Source organism: Tiliqua scincoides, chromosome 5 (genome assembly GCF_035046505.1).
Source record: "Tiliqua scincoides isolate rTilSci1 chromosome 5, rTilSci1.hap2, whole genome shotgun sequence".
NCBI classification, from domain to species: Eukaryota; Metazoa; Chordata; class Lepidosauria; order Squamata; family Scincidae; genus Tiliqua; species Tiliqua scincoides.
Genome location: NC_089825.1, coordinates 105,624,920 through 105,641,145, shown reverse-complemented (window position 1 = coordinate 105,641,145; position 16,226 = coordinate 105,624,920). Strand labels below are relative to the sequence as shown.

The 16,226-nt window shown below is 47.0% G+C and overlaps 2 protein-coding genes across 2 annotated transcripts; both read right to left on the bottom strand.

Annotated features, from left to right (window-relative positions):
- Nucleotides 1–3,811: 3,811 nt before the first annotated feature.
- LOC136652914 (olfactory receptor 14A16-like) lies at nt 3,812–4,729 on the bottom strand. Its single transcript, XM_066629836.1, has one exon. The coding sequence runs from the start codon at nt 4,727–4,729 to the stop codon at nt 3,812–3,814; it is 918 nt and encodes a 305-aa protein (XP_066485933.1).
- A 4,051-nt stretch (nt 4,730–8,780) lies between these two features.
- LOC136652913 (olfactory receptor 14A16-like) lies at nt 8,781–9,695 on the bottom strand. The gene has a single exon (XM_066629835.1). The coding sequence runs from the start codon at nt 9,693–9,695 to the stop codon at nt 8,781–8,783; it is 915 nt and encodes a 304-aa protein (XP_066485932.1).
- Nucleotides 9,696–16,226: the final 6,531 nt, after the last annotated feature.

Sequence of the window (16,226 nt, the reverse complement as noted above, 5' to 3'; positions counted from 1 at the left end):
TTTCTTCTTGCGATCAGGCAGTAGAATAGGAGCACAATTCACAGCACTAGTGCTGGCACAGGCCTCCTGCGCCAGCCGAGGAATATCACAAATGTGCCATAAAGCATGTTTGCACCTACTCTAGAGCAGGCTGAGCAAGTGCAAGGATGTGTACCAGCTCCCACAGGCCACATCCACTCTCTGAGAAAGTATGTTTGTGTCGGCCCAAGCAGGCTGGTGGGGGCTGGGAGAGGGTGGCAAGAGGGCAGATTGGAGGAGAGAAGGGGTTGTTTTGGGTGGGGGAGAGTGGTCAGGGTGGCAGATCAAGCCTGAGAGGGGGGCAGGATTGGCTATGTGAGCTGAACAAGGAGCAAGGCATGCGTGGGAGTGCTTTAAACCTTTTCTCATCACTTTTCATTCAAAAATCACACCACACACCCAATGGTTATTTGGTCAAAAGGTGCCATCTGTGGCATGGTGCTGGTATGGCACAGTAAACAGTAAATAACTACTTAGGGGTAGGACATATATTTATTTTATGTAGTTATTACTGTATTTATGGACCATCTTTCTCATAGATTCAAGAAAGGCTGACCTTAAACCTCCTTTTTTCAAATAGGTTTGGAGAAGTGTTTTTCTAGGGCAGAAACTCATGGAACTCACCATTTCTCCAGATGGTTCCCTTCATAGTATGATGACCGTCCTGCCTTCACAGCTCTTGTGCTTTCCAAGCTTCCATAGGCAGCTGCAAATCACGTCACAAGCTGGCTTTCAAGATGCTATTCATAAGAACATAAGAACAGCCCCACTGGATCAGGCCATAGGCCCATCTAGTCCAGCTTCCTGTATCTCACAGCGGCCCACCAAATGCCCCAGGGAGTACACCAGATAACAAGAGACCTCATCCTGGTGCCCTCCCTTGCATCTGGCATTCTGACATAACCCATTTCAGGAGGTTGCGCATACACATCATGGCTTGTACCCCATAATGGATTTTTCCTCCTGAAACTTGTCCAATCCCCTTTTAAAGGTGTCTAGGCTAGACGCCAGCACCACATCCTGTGGCAAGGAGTTCCACAGACCGACCACACGCTGAGTAAAGAAATATTTTCTTTTGTCTGTCCTAACCCGCCCAACACTCAATTTTAGTGGATGTCCCCTGGTTCTGGTATTATGTGAGAGTGTAAAGAGCATCTCCCTATCCACTCTGTCCATCCCCTGCATAATTTTGTATGTCTCAATCATGTCCCCCCTCAGGCGTCTCTTTTCTAGGCTGAAGAGGCCCAAATGCTGTAGCCTTTCCTCATAAGGAAGGTGCCCCAGCCCCGTAATCATCTTAGTCGCTCTCTTTTGCACCTTTTCCAATTCCACTATGTCTTTTTTGAGATGCGGCGACCAGAACTGGACACAATACTCCAGGTGTGGCCTTACCATTGATTTGTACAACGGCATTATAATACTAGCCGTTTTGTTCTCAATACTCTTCCTAATGATCCCAAGCATAGAATTGGCCTTCTTCAATGCCGCCACACATTGAGTCGACACTTTCATCGACCTGTCCACCACCACCCCAAGATCTCTCTCCTGATCTGTCACAGACAGCTCAGAACCCATCAGCCTATATCTAAAGTTTTGATTTTTTGCCCCAATGTGCATGACTTTACACTTACTGACATTGAAGCGCATCTGCCATTTTGCTGCCCATTCTACCAGTCTGGAGAGATCCTTCTGGAGCTCCTCACAATCACTTCTGGTCTTTAGCACTTGGAAAAGTTTGGTGTCGTCTGCAAACTTAGCCACTTCACTGCTCAACCCTGTCTCCAGGTCATTTATGAAGAGGTTGAAAAGCACCGGTCCCAGGACAGATCCTTGGGGCACACCGCTTCTCACCTCTCTCCATTGTGAAAATTGCCCATTGACACCCACTCTTTGCTTCCTGGCCTCCAACCAGTTCTCAATCCACAAGAGGACCTGTCCTCTAATTCCCTGACTGTGGAGTTTTTTCAGTAGCCTTTGGTGAGGGACCGTGTCAAACGCCTTCTGAAAGTCTAGATATATAATGCCCAAGGGTTCTCCCGCATCCACATGCCTGTTGACCCTTTCAAAGAATTCTAAAAGGTTCGTGAGGCAAGACTTACCCTTACAGAAGCCATGCTGACTCTCCCTCAGCAAGGCCTGTTCGTCTATGTGTTTTGAGATCCTATCTTTGATGAGATATTCCACCATCTTACCCAGTAAGGATGTTAGGCTGACCGGCCTATAGTTTCCCGGGTCCCCCCTCTTTCCCTTTTTAAAAATAGGCATGACATTTGCTATCCTCCTATCTTCTGGCACCATGGCCATTTTGAGGGACAAGTTGCATACCTTAGTCAAGAGATCTGCAACTTCATTCTTCAATTCCTTAATAACTCTTGGGTGGATGCCATCAGGGCCCGGTGACTTATTGATCTTTAATTTATCAATGAGGTCTGAAACATCTTCTCTTTTAACCTCTATCTGACTTAACTCCTCGGTCAGGAGGGGCCGTTCGGGCAGCGGTATCTGCCCGAGGTCTTCTGCCGTGAAGACAGATGCAAAGAACTCATTTAATTTCTCTGCCATCTCTAAGTCTCCCTTTATCTCCCCTTTCCCTCCCTCACCATCCAGAGGGCCAACTGCTTCTCTGGCGGGTTTCCTGCTTCTAACATATTTGAAGAAGCTTTTATTATTCCCCTTAATGTTGCTGGCCAAGCGTTCCTCATAGTCTCGCTTGGCCTCCCGTATCACCTTCTTACATTTCTTTTGCCACAGTTTATGTTCCCTTTTATTCTCCTCATTAGGGCAAGACTTCCATTTACGGAAGGAAGCTTCCTTGCCCTTCACAGCCTCTCTAACCTGGATGGTTAGCCATGCGGGCACCCTCCTGGATTTAGTGGAACCCTTCTTTCTTTGCGGTATACACCTCTGCTGGGCCTCTATTACTGTTGTTTTAAGCAGCCTCCATGCACTCTGGAGAGATTGGACTCTTTTTACCCTCCCTTTCAACCTCCTAACCAGCCTCCTCATTTGGGGGAAGTCTGCCCGTCGGAAGTCAAGGGTTTTTGTTAGAGATTTGCCTGGTATTCTTCCCCCAACGTGCACGTCAAAACGGTTTGCAGCATGATCACTGTTCCCCAATGGCCCGGTAACGTTTACATCTCTAACCAGGTCCTGCGTACCGCACAATATTAAATCCAGAGTCACCTGTCCTCTGGTGGGCTCCGTGACTAGCTGCTCTAAGCCACAGTTTCTTGCCAGCTGACTCCAACTCAATTTCCATACATACTCAGTTTTCATTGGGAAAATGTGAGGGAAAAGGTTAAACTCCTTTCACCATGATCCAAACCTGTATCTGGGTCATCAACTACACTGGATACACTCATATAAAGCCAGGATGTTGTTCATTTGGGAGTTGACTTAGGGCCCAATCCTATCCAATTTTCCAGTGCCGGTGCAGCTGTGCCAATGAGACATGCACCACATCTTGTGTTGAGGCAGTGGTCACAGAGGCCCCCTTAAAGTATGGGAACTTTTGTTCCCTTACCTTGGGGCTGCATTGCGGCTGCACTGGTGCTGAAAAATTGGATAGGATTGGACCCTTAGACCTGGAAAACTCAGGTTCAAATTCCCATTCAGCCATGAAGCTCCCTGAGTCACCTTGGGCCAGTTAGCATCACCTACCTCACAGGGTTGTTGTGATTACAAGAGGAGGGAAAGGAACCATGTACGTCACCTGGAGCTCCTTGGAGGAACGGCAGTATAAAAATGTGAAAAACAAATAAATAATAAAAGTATAGAAAGCATTGTTGGATGGCTAATTGAGAAGGAATAATTTGGAGAGGGCCACCTTGATGTCCTTGTTTCTCATGCTGTAGATAAATGGATTCAGCATGGGAGGAAGTGTGGAATACATGATTGTCAATATCAAATCCAGGTATGAAGAGGTATCAGAGGATGGCCTGAGGTGAGCAATGCTAGTTGTAAATACAAATGTAGAAAAGACAATGAGGTGAGGAAGGCAGGTGGAGAAGGCCTTTTTCCTTGCTTGCACTGATGGGATTCTCAGCACTTCCATAGAGATCTGAATATAAGTTATGATGACAAAGACAAAGCAGCCAAATACAATGAAGGCACTTATTAGAACAACCACCATTTCAGTTTGATATTCTTTAGAGCAGTAGAGCTTAAACAACTGTGGGAGTTCACAGAAGAACTGATTGACAGTATTGGAGCAGAAAGAGGTGGCAAAGGTGGAACTGGCATGCAAGATTCCATAGAGAAGACCACTAATCCACACAGTTCCAATCATTCGCATGCAGGTTCTCCTGTTCATTATTACTTCATATTGCAGTGGTTTGCAAATGGCAACATACCGATCATAGGCCATCACGGTGAGGAGGGAGAAATCAGATCCTGCAAAGAAGAGGAACAAGAAAACCTGAGCAACACATCCGGCATAAGAGATGTGTCTTGTGTTCGTGAGAGAATTGAGCATGGATTTTGGCATAATGACAGAAAGTTGGCCAAGGTCCTGCAGAGCCAAGTTCATCAGAAAGAAATACATTGGAATGTGCAGGTGATGATCAAATGCTACGGCGGAGATGACAAGAAGATTCCCTGTGACGGCTGCCAGGTACAACAACAGGAATATGAAGAAGTGGAGAATCTGCAGTTCCTGAATCTTGGAGAATTCCAGGAGCACAAACTCAGCCACAGATGTTTGATTGTCCATTTTTTCTCATGGATAAGAAGCAGGGCATCTCTGGGATGAAACACAGAAACATATCTGAGAATGAGATCTACTCACTTCATTCTGGAGAGTTGTAGTGAGCAAGTAACAAACGTCCAGGGCAGATAGAACTATAACTCACTTTTTCATATTCCCCAAACAGAGACCTAACTGCCTGCTCTGCAAACTCATAACTATTTACTCAATAATAGTAAGCAAAATAACAGGAAAGGAAAAAACAAGCAAACATATATTGCTTGATTGGGGCACATGTCCGTTGCATGAAATCTTCAGCTTTATTTGCAGGTTGAAAACAATGAATATCTATAGCATCTTTAAAGTAATTAAATGCATTATTTTCTATGACATAGCAAGTTTATGTCATTTTGATCTTTCTCCTTTGTTCCCACTTTTGTCATCTGAAAACAAATTCATGATACATGAAGAAAATCTGAATGGTAGTTGTACATCCTATACATATGATTGCTTCCCATCATGCATCAGATTTTCCATTCAAATGTGCAGAGATGTGGTCAGATCTTCAGTGCAATTTGTTAATTCAAATACCCACTTAGGCCTCTAATCATATACAACTTTCCAGCACTGCTGCAGCTGTGCCAAGGGGCTGTTCACTGAATCCTGTGGTAGTGTGGCAGTTAATGAGGCACCCTCAAGGTAAGGGAATATTTGTTACCTTGGGTCTGCATTGCGGCTGTATCGGAGCTGGAAAGTTGGATAGGATTAGGCCCTTGCTCAGTTAATGCCGAATGGTAAAATGATGTATACCCACTACTAAACTTGATAAAACTTTATGGCGGGTTTCTAGCATTGCATTACTCATTAAAAAAACATGCATTTTCATAATACAATTATTTTTTTCTGAGATAAACAGAATGGAAATAAAATGATGATGCAAAAGTTCAGATAAATGAAAAGTAAAAAAAAAAGAGACTGAATTTTAAGGAGGGTTAAGGAAGTCACGTAGCACTCTAAAATGTCTTCAGCCCAGTGAGTTCATGCCAATCTGTCACTTCAGTGTATGATGTGCACCAAGGCCCATCTATTTTTCAAGTAATATAACATTTACCTGACTGAATGTTGGAATTAATATGATTCAGAGCTGATCCTTCACAGGTGGTTGATTTAAGTCCACATTGTTTACTAAATTCATCAGTCCAGTACCCAGGCAGATGACTCAGATGTTAAGATGATCATTCTGGATGTGCCCAGGATACATGGTATTTTAGTCTCTCTCTCTCTCTCTCTCTCTCTCTCTCTCTCTCTCTCTCTCTCTCTCTCTGAAGATGTTCTAGTCTGCAGTTTACTTGTTACAAGGAGTCCCCACCCTGTGCAGTCCTCTTGGGGAGGAGCTTGTGTTTGAAGGAACACAAACCAACAAAACTCAGCAGACAGGATCAGCTTAATTTCCTTGCTTGCACATTTCCTAATATAACCACCAGAGACTGGATGTTCCTAAGAGAATATGAAAATAAAAGGAGCACTCATAATGAGTTACTTTTGTGTTGTTATATAAATGCATTCAGTGGGCGTCAGGAAGGACCCATGAAAGGGGGTGCAAGGGTTAAATTGTACCGGGTCCCAGGGTCAAAGGGGACCCCAGGAGCCAAAGGAGGTGAGCCGGAACTTTCCTGGGATCTCAGTGTCATGTTAGTGCCAGTCCACATGTAACCCATGACCAGGATAAACAGTCATGGACATTATCATGGGTAGGACAGGAGGATGGTAGAGAAGGGGATTATGCTTTAAACCCCTACCCCCACTTTTGCGAATGCTGCACCGACCCCCCCCCCTCATGTGATGACCAGCATCTGGGATATATGTGGAGTGGTCCAAATGGCCCTGGGTCCTCACTAGGACATACAGGCCACCTCATTTTCCTACAGGGTACCTAAACCACCCACTAGATTCTCCAGGCCCAACTTGCAGCCATATAGGCCCCGGAGCAGAAAATCACATCGACTGAGGTTTACACCATCCCAGCACTGCTGGGGCAACTGTGGAGCATATCACAATGGCCCAGGTCGGCCTCCAGGCCCTCATGGTTGTGTTGCAAAATGCCCCCATAGAGCCCTGACATACGCCACACTCCCTTCCTCCATCCTCATGGCACCTGTCTGATATTGGAGCCCCCCTGCCAGCACTCCATGTGATCCCCATGTTTCATACTCCCTAAATTTATCCCGTTTACATAAAGTTATGTTGTCCTGGTTGACTTTGGGCACAATGGGACAGGACACTCCCATAGTCACACTTGTTCCCTATCCTCTTCACCCCTGCTGGAACTATAACTGGCCCAGGTAGAGCTTGAAACGCAGCCTCATCATCCTTCCCAGTAGTGCACCAGTCACACTTATGGCAGACCAGAAGGGCCCATGATTGGGGTAGAGGGAAAGTTCCTCACTAACACCAACATCCAGGCATGACCCACCTTATTTTGGTAGATCAGGGAGGACAGGTTGTTATCCCCTTGGGGGATAACACTGGAATGCCACACAAAGACACAAAGACACTGGCTGGTGCCAACACCTTTATTAGGGTTGGGGGAATGGGTGTAGTGCCTCTTAGATGGCGGTAGACACATCCTAGCTTGCCCTCCAATGTCCCCCAAAGGAAACGGGAATTGCTCCTGCTCCAACCCTTACCAGCTGAGAGCTTAAAAAGTAAAATATAAATGAGAGATTGGGTTGGAGATGATGATAGCCCTACGGTCCTGGAAGGCTTCCAGGGAGCATAGTCTGTAAATTCAGGAAAATACATATCTATTTCACTCAGGGGATCTGGCCATTTCAGCACAGGCTTCATTTGCTCTGCCAGTGTGCGTGAGGGGGAAGCTTCAGTCTTCCTGCTGTCGTGCTTGTCAGTAACACTGCTGCAAAGGGCTCTATGGCTTTTGCAAAAGCCTGCTCCAGCAGCACCCGCATTCTGCCGGCACAGAAGAGGAATAGGATTGGGCCAATAAATATCCAAAACTCCATACAAGACAGAATAAAATCTCCTTCGTTTTATCTGACTGGGCTACTAGTCCCAATTCTGCAAAGGTGTCTGTGCTTAACATGCAGAAGGAACCTGTCGGGCTAAATTCCCCCATTTGCCCCCAACCCTGTCCTGTTGATTCCTTCAGAGCGATATTATTGTTTTAGTTTGTGAAGGCTACAGGGTCTATGATGAAACTGTGACTGCTCCCTCATTACTTGCAAACAAGGAAAACACTCCAACAATGAAGCAGGTGAAGCACCCTAAACCAGGGGAAAATCCAGTGTTTGTGTTGTGTTGTGTGATGAACACTACCTTATTTCCAGAGCCCAGGTCAACCAGCACGGTAGACCTGGGCTCCTGCCTGGACTTGGAGCTCAGATCTACCTGCCAGGTAGGCTTGTGCTCCCATTCCGACTGACCCCTGGAGCCACCTTTTCCAGGCAGGTAGACCTGGCCTCCATGACTGGTTTGCTGGACAGAAAGACCTGGGCTCCCACCTGGACTTGGAGCCCAGATTTATCTGGCAGGTAGACCAGGACTCCTATTCCACCTCTTTCAGGTGGGGACACAAGGGTTCTCTGTCATCCTTCGGCTGCTTCCCATTCTGGCGGGCAATCTTCCCCTCTGGCGACAGTTAGGGGGGCATGCAACCATGACCCCCCTTTGCATTCTCCTCTACCCTAAACAAGAGTGCTGAACACATATTTGGTTGCAAAACCTCCCAAAGCAGAATGCCAAGGACAGAGGCTCTGCACTGGAAGGCAGTGTCTAAACCAGAGGATCCCAAATTTTCTAGGAGAGTTTGGTGTTTGCAGCGGGATTCTCCTGCTATCACACTGGCGCAGGGGGAAATTGCACTTACCAAAGGCGGCAGATGAACCCGCAGACCCTCCTGTGTCCCACACCTCAGAACACCTCAGAAATGCTGCAGATTGTGATTTTGACCCCTTTGGGTTTTCAGCTGCAAAAAAGCCCCAAGCTACCCCTCCCTGACAATAAGCATAAATAAGAGCATTCATAATTCACACTTTCACCAGATGATTCCATTTCTAGATGTTCAAAAACCCAATAGTTTTCGCATAGCATTTTTGATCTCCTTGTTTCTCATGCTATAGATCACAGGGTTCAGCAGGGGTGGAACAACACAATACACAATAGTTATTGCTACATCCAGATGTGATGGATTGTCAGGAGAGGGTCTCAGATAGGCAAAACATACAGTAGACACAAATGTGGAGACAACAGTGAGGTGGGGAAGGCAAGTTGAGAAGACTTTTTTCCTGCCTTGCACAGAACGGATTCTCCGCACTGCCCTGAAGATGTGCACGTAGGTTACAACAATGAAAATAAAACATGCTAAACAAAAGAAAATACTGAACATAACAATTCCCATTTCAATTAGGTACAAGTCAGAACAGGCAAGCTTTAGTAATTGTGGGATTTCACAGAAGAACTGGTTGACAATGTTGGAGCAGAAAGGACTTGCAAAAGTGCCACCGGTGTGCAGCACTGAGTACAGAAAAACTGCCAACCATAGGATAGCAATTATTTGCATACAGACTTCCCTGCTCATGATCATTTCATATTGTAATGGACTGCAAATGGCAACATACCGGTCATATGCCATGACTGTGAGGAGGAGGAAATCAGATACTAAAAAGAATACAAATAGGAGGACTTGAGTAACACATCCAGAATAAGAGATGTGCCTGGTGTTCATGAGGGAATTGGCCATGGATTTGGGGATAAAGACTGACACAAACCCAACATCTTGTATGGCCAAGTTCATTAAAAAAAAGTACATGGGTCTGTGCAGGTGACGATCAAAAGCTACTGCAGCAATGATGAGAAGGTTCCCTGAGACAATCCCCAAGTACAGTAGCAGGAACGCCACAAAATGGAGAATCTGAAATTCCCAAAGGTCTGAGATTTGCAGGAGCAGGAAAACAGTTATTGTAGTCTTGTTGGACATCTTGCTTTCAATGCGCTATGCTCTGTATAAAGAAACAGATAGAAACCTTCAACAACTACATCCTGATTTAGTAATATGTACATTTGTGATTATGATTGTGACAATTATTCAAGTGATGATGTCTTCTCTGTTCACTTATTTTCTTGATTATCTGAAAGTTCCAGTTCAGTGTTGGGGCCTGAGTGCCTGAGACTCCCAGGCAAAGTTCTACACTGGAATTAGCCCACAGAATAGTGATTTTATTAATCAGCCTGGGGAAGAAGCCTCTCAGGCACTGCTCAACCTGATGTCACCCATACCCCAGTTTCAAATGTTTGCAGAAAAAGAGAATAAGCCTCCTCCTCTCTGTGCTATAGCCATATGGCCACGTGGCATATTCTGATGACACAAAACCCACATGGCTATTGTACCTTGTACATGCCCAAGCTTATCTGATCTCAGAAGTTAAGCAGGGTCAGGCCTGGTTAGTATTTAGATGGGAGACCGCCTAGGAATATGGGGTGCTGTAGGCTTATACCATAGTCTTTCGAGACTGAAGGTTGCCAACCATTATTGTGAAAATGTAGAGAGGCCCCATGCACACACACAACAGAGGCTTTTTGGATTTCATCACAAATGTCACATTTTCAGAATAACTTATTTTGAGCTGAAGTCAAAGGAAATCTGACAGATAGCTAGTAAATTTATATAAAATGTTCGTAATTTTTTTTAAATTGATGTCTGGCAATGTTGCTAATTCACTAGGACTACTTGTAGTCAAATTAGATCTGTGAAGTATGTTGGCAGATCCCAGGGTCCACCACCATATCATGCAGTTTGCTGTCAGTCTGTGGTCCATTGATGACACTGTGGCAGCAGGAAAGTTACGCACTGCCAGCAGCCATTGCAATTACACCCATTTTACAAGAAGAAGACTGATGATGGACTGGAAAGAAACTATCACACTAAAATTGTTCAAGAGACTGTCATTCTGACATCAGCATGTTCTACCAGATTCCCAGTCCAAGCTCCACCTGGAGAATTATGCCCACTTTTAGCTAATTAGCTCCCCTTCTTTCCTCAAAAGTGACCCTGGTTCTGCCTTGTAGAACTGCTGGACCCCACCACCAGGGTAGCTCACCTGTTTAACCTACAGAGGTCCTCCTTCCTGCCAGCAGCCTCCCACCACTACAGCAGCCCCTTGATCCTCAGCAGGTCTTGGGCACAGCAGCCACACAGCAGTCTTAGTGTCTCCAGTAGTTTCTGCTCCAGCAGATTCCAAAGTTCATTCATACATCAGTCCATTAGCCATCAATTCCTCAGTCCATGTCTCTCCTTCCTCAAGCTTTCCTCCTTCTGCTACCCACACCAAAGGCTGCCTTCAGCAGGTGCTTTTATGCCTGAGGGCCCTATTGCCTTCAAGTGGCTGCAGCTGTGCAGCACACTCTTTTGGATGCCCAGGCCTTTCCCTTAAAGGGCCACTGCTGACACCACATCTACCTCCTTGCCAGATCTTCCACGATTCCAATACACAGCATTCATGGAAAATTCTTGTCTGACTCAAACTGAGGAAGAAGAAAAACAGGAAACATAAAACAAGAAGACAGAGCAAAATTTAAACCAATCCTGGATACCTGCAAATCCAAAAGACAAGTCAGATAACAGCCAAATATTGGTGGTTTCCCAAGGGGATCAATAAATCCTAAGTTTGCTAGTTAGCCAGAACTGCAAAAAGAGGTGTGTGGTCCAATGTTATGATATCACGTGGCTGGTGGGCTGCCACTGTGCTTGATGCATTGCAAATTGAGCACAACTGCTGTAGTCTAAACAGCACAGTTCTGTGTATGTACATACATGCACCCTATGCAGGTACAGTGTCCCATTGTGTACTCAAATGTAATTTCCACTCAGTTCAATAAAGCTTAATTCCAGGTAGGTGTATATCAGATTGCAGCAGAAACAAGTTCCAGCCAATGTAATACAGCATCTATATTAAGGATTTTCTCCTGAAGTGACAGGGTCACTTACATACAAATAATATAGTTATGTAAATATATAGCCACTAGGAAAACTACTCAGGTACCACGACTGTTCAATATGTACAAGGTACGTACTGCTTTTCTTCAGGTATACTTGCATTTCCATACACATATTCTTTTCCAACCAGTTCATACATCTGGGTCTGTATCCAACCACCGATGAAGATTGAATGAGAAGTCCAGCTATTGGTTTAATATTGCAACCCTACAATGGCAGGCAAAGATGTCATCATGTCTGGTGTTCCTGGAGACTTGGTCTCCAGAGCCCAGTACAACTAAGCAGCAGAGGCACACAGGGAACAGTTAACTTGCTTGTCTTTACTATAGCTAATACATTTAACCAGATGCTGTCCCTAGAGCAGTGTTCCATTTAACTTCAATAGCACACAATCCTTATAGAAAATAAGGCATGTTCATCCATTGATTTTCTTTCATTTTCATGGGCAGTTTGCATGACATCCCTAAAAAGTTCTGATTTAAAAAAAAAATCAAAAAACAGAAAATAAGAGCAATGGCTAGAGTGATATTAAAATAGCTACTTGGGGGAAAAAGAATCATTCAAAATGAAGAAAAGTAAATGATATGATCACAGGGAACTGTCATGGGGCTGATGCTGTTATGCTGCTGTGAATCTCATCAGTTCTCTGAATGGGAAGCCACTAGAAACCTTATTTAGGATTCATAGGTGAATAAAATGCATATTTTACTTTCAGAAAAGGAAATGAAATGAAACCAGTAATAAGGTTTTAAGGATAAAAGAGCATCTTATGAAAACTAATCCTTGGGAGAGAATATGTAGCCTGTGTAGTACAACAAAGATAGACCCAGACTTTTCCACTCATTGCACACAGGACTTCTTTGCAAACAGTACATATGGAAAATCAGGAATCCTAATGACTATTTCATAGCTCAACCCCCTTACTACATTTTGTGTAGTTGAGGCAGAGAGGTTTTTTTCAACATGGCAGGAAGACGGATAGTCCAATTTAAGAACAATACTTTAATGGAAAGGAGGCTTATCCCACATTTTATGCCTAATATAGTGCAAGTGTCTGCATGGGAAATGTGTGACTTCTGAATAGTCAAAAGCTAATATGAATCCCGATCTCCCAATTACAGCAGGGAGATCAGAGTTTGTATGGCCTGGCCGGAACACATTAGCCCCTTCCCCTGAGGGGATTGGCGGAGGGCTGTGGCTGGGGGGAGCAGAGGCAATCTAAGGACACAGCAACAGCCCCCCTTCCTTAATGAGTTGGCCAGGATGCTGGGTGAGTACCCTGATCACTCAGCGGCAGCTTTCCTTTTGGAGGGTTTTGCTCAGGGCTTTCGTATTAATTCCCCGCACCCTCAAGGCGTGATCTGAGCCAAGAATTTGAAGTCTGTCCAGGGTATGGAGGAAGTAGTTCAAAGAAAGATCGCCAAGGAAGTGGCATTGGGAAGGGTCGTGGGCCCCTTTCCGACTCCGCCCCTGCCCAACTTTCGAGTTTCCCCATTGGGGGTGGTTCCAAAAAAGGCCCCAGGGGAATACCGCCTCATTCACCACCTCTCTTACCCTGCAGGAACATTGGTGAATGACGGCATTCCTAGCCAGCTATGCACGGTGACCAGGCAGTGCTCATCTCAAGACGCTGTGGGCCAGGGGCCCTCATGGCTAAGTGTGATATTGAATAGGCATTTCGGCTGCTTCTGGTACATCCCGAGGATTTTTGCCTGCTAGGATTTACCTTTGGGGGCAATTTTACTTGAACCGGGCACTACCGATGGGGGGTTCACGGTGCTGTGCCACTTTTGAATGTTTTAGTACACTGCTGGAGTGGGCCGTGTGGCTGAGGTGTGGGGCGCGCACTACCGCACACTATCTCAATGATTTTTTGTTTATGGGACCGGCCGGCACTGGGCAGTGTCAGGCCCTGTTGGACGGGTTTCAGGCTCTGACAAAGGAGCTAGGAGTCCTGCTAGCAAAGGACAAGACTGAGGGCCCAGCCGCATGCTTGACCTTTTTGGGCATAGAGCTTGACTCGGTGGCGGCCGCGAGCAGGCTCCCGACTGACAAGCTGCAGGCATTAAAGACTCACCTACAGGCTTGCATACAGGCCCGTTAGGTCATGCTGTGCGACTTGCAAGCTCTAGTGGGACATTTGAACTTTGCTTGCAAGGTGGTTGTTCCGGGGAGGGCTTTTCTATGCAGACTGTGCGCAGCCATGACTGGCGCCCAATCACCACACCACAGGATAGGAATGACTGTGGCTATGAGGGCCGATATGGCCATCTGACTGAGATTCCTTGAGGAATTTAATGGGGTCTCTTTTTGTCATTCAGAGAAGCTCTTGCAGGCTGACATGCAGGTGCACTCAGATGCAGCAGGAAGCCATGGCTTTGGAGTTTTCTTCCAGGATCGCTGGTGCGCTGCGCCGTGGCCCCAAAGTTGGGTGCAGGGCGGTATCACCTCCGACCTCACTTTCCTGGAACTTTTCCCAATAGTGGTGGCAGTTCACATATGGGAAGGGGAGTTCCAGGATGCCATCGTGTGCTTCTGGTGTGACAACCAGACAGTGGTAGCTGTGGTGAACTCAATGTCTTCTACATCGCCCAGGGTCATGACCCTTGTCAGACAGTTTGTCCTGCAGTGCCTGCACATCAGTGCCTTGTTTGTAGCCCAACACGTCCTGGGGATTGAGAACGCCATCGCAGATGCCTTGTCTCGATTTCAGGAGGAGCGCTTTCGGGAGCTCACCCCAAGGGGGGGCACCGTACCCTGACCCCATGTCTCCCTGGCTCTGGGACTTTGGCTTGCTGAGATAAATGAGGTAATTTGCCCTTCTTTGGTACCCAGCAAGCAGATGGGCTACTCACGTAAGGTAAAAGAGTTCAAGGATTTCAGGCAGGCTACGGGGTTGCCCAGCCAATGGCCTGCCCTGGCAGAGCACCTGCTGCTCTTCTTGCTACATCTGAAGAGGTCATGCAGAGCGGTTAGTTCCTTGCCAGGTTTCATGTCCGTAATAGCCTTTGTGTCCAAGGCGTCGGGATATCTGGACTTCGCGCAGGATTTCAGAGTGTGGAGGATGTTAGAAGGCTGGGCTAGGATGACACCTCCAGTCCATGACCAGAGGCACCCAATTTTGCCCGAGCTGCTCAGTGGCATCACAGGGACCTTGACAGGGCTCTGCTCAGCCCCAGGCAAGGTTCTGCTTTTCAAGGCAGCCTTACTCACAGCCTTCTTTGGTGCATTTAGGCCCAGCGGGTTTTTGGCTAGGGGAAAGGCCAATGCGTCTGCTCGAGCCCTACAAATGCATGACCTCACATGGGTGTCAGGCAGGGTAGCCCTTACTATCAGGCAGTCTACGACGGACCAGAGGGGTATGGGATGGCAGGTGTTTCTTAGGAAAGCAGCCGGAATGCTGCTATGCCCGGTCAAGGCGCTGCAGAAGTACATGGCGAATTCTGGGGCACGAGCTAGAGCCCTGTTCCAACACACGGATGGCTCTCTGTTTATTCCAGCTTAGGGTGGTTTTTTCGTGGGCCCTCTAGGCCTGGGGTTGCAACCAAATGAGTATAGTCTTCATTCCCTGTGCATCGGAGCAGTTTCTGCAGCCGCCGCTCTGGGCCTGCCCAACGGTGACTTCAGCGGATTGGACACTGGCATTCCTCAACCTATAAGCACTATGTTCAGATTTTATGAAGGCAGGCTCCCCATTGGCACCCCCACACTCATCAGGGGGCACAGCCAGGGGCAGGGTTTGTGGCAATAACTTCTCTTCTCTCGTCCTGCAGGATGCAGCAAGAAGCCGGTTCGTGTATTGATCTGTGGCCATTCCATTGTATTTTGGGCCCGCAAGAGGGCGGCCATGAGTCAGTTTGGAATGCCGCTCGGGCTAGGCCCTGTTATGCAAGTTGGCTGGCTGGCCAAGTGGGGGATGCAGTGGGGCCAGCTGCTGCCCACAATGTCAGAGTATTTGCAGGAGAACCTTTGCAGTATTTGCAGGGGGATGCAGTGGTGCCAGGTTGCTAAGGTTGAGAGAATGAGGAGGAAAGTGACCTATGAGATTGGTCATATGTGGCACGGACCAGTGGCCGGGTCATTTTGCATCTAGCAATTGCCTTCTCAATGCCTTTTCTTTAGAGGAGATGGGGTGCACTTGTCGGAGCAGGGGGTGGACGTGTTTCTGAGAGACCTGCACGATGGCCTTAAGGCACTTCTCCCCCTGTTTGGGAGCGGGGGAGGGTCAAGCGCTAGGCTGACCCCTCCTTGTGGCAGGTGGTGCAGTAGAGGCGTGCTTGGGACTTTGGAGTGCACCTTCAGACCGCATAGGCAGGGCAGAACCCAATAGCAGTCCTCAGTGGCTCAGCGGCATGAGGTCATTGACTGGGGCCCTGGCCGGGACCGCGGGGGTCGTCCTCAGAGGTTCAGCAGCTCTAGGCGGCTCAGCCCGCAGTCCGGCTGCCTTCTCCTTATGGGACAGACCTGGATAAGCTGCGTCGCCCAAGAACGGGGCGCAGCTTGAAGTTGGGTACA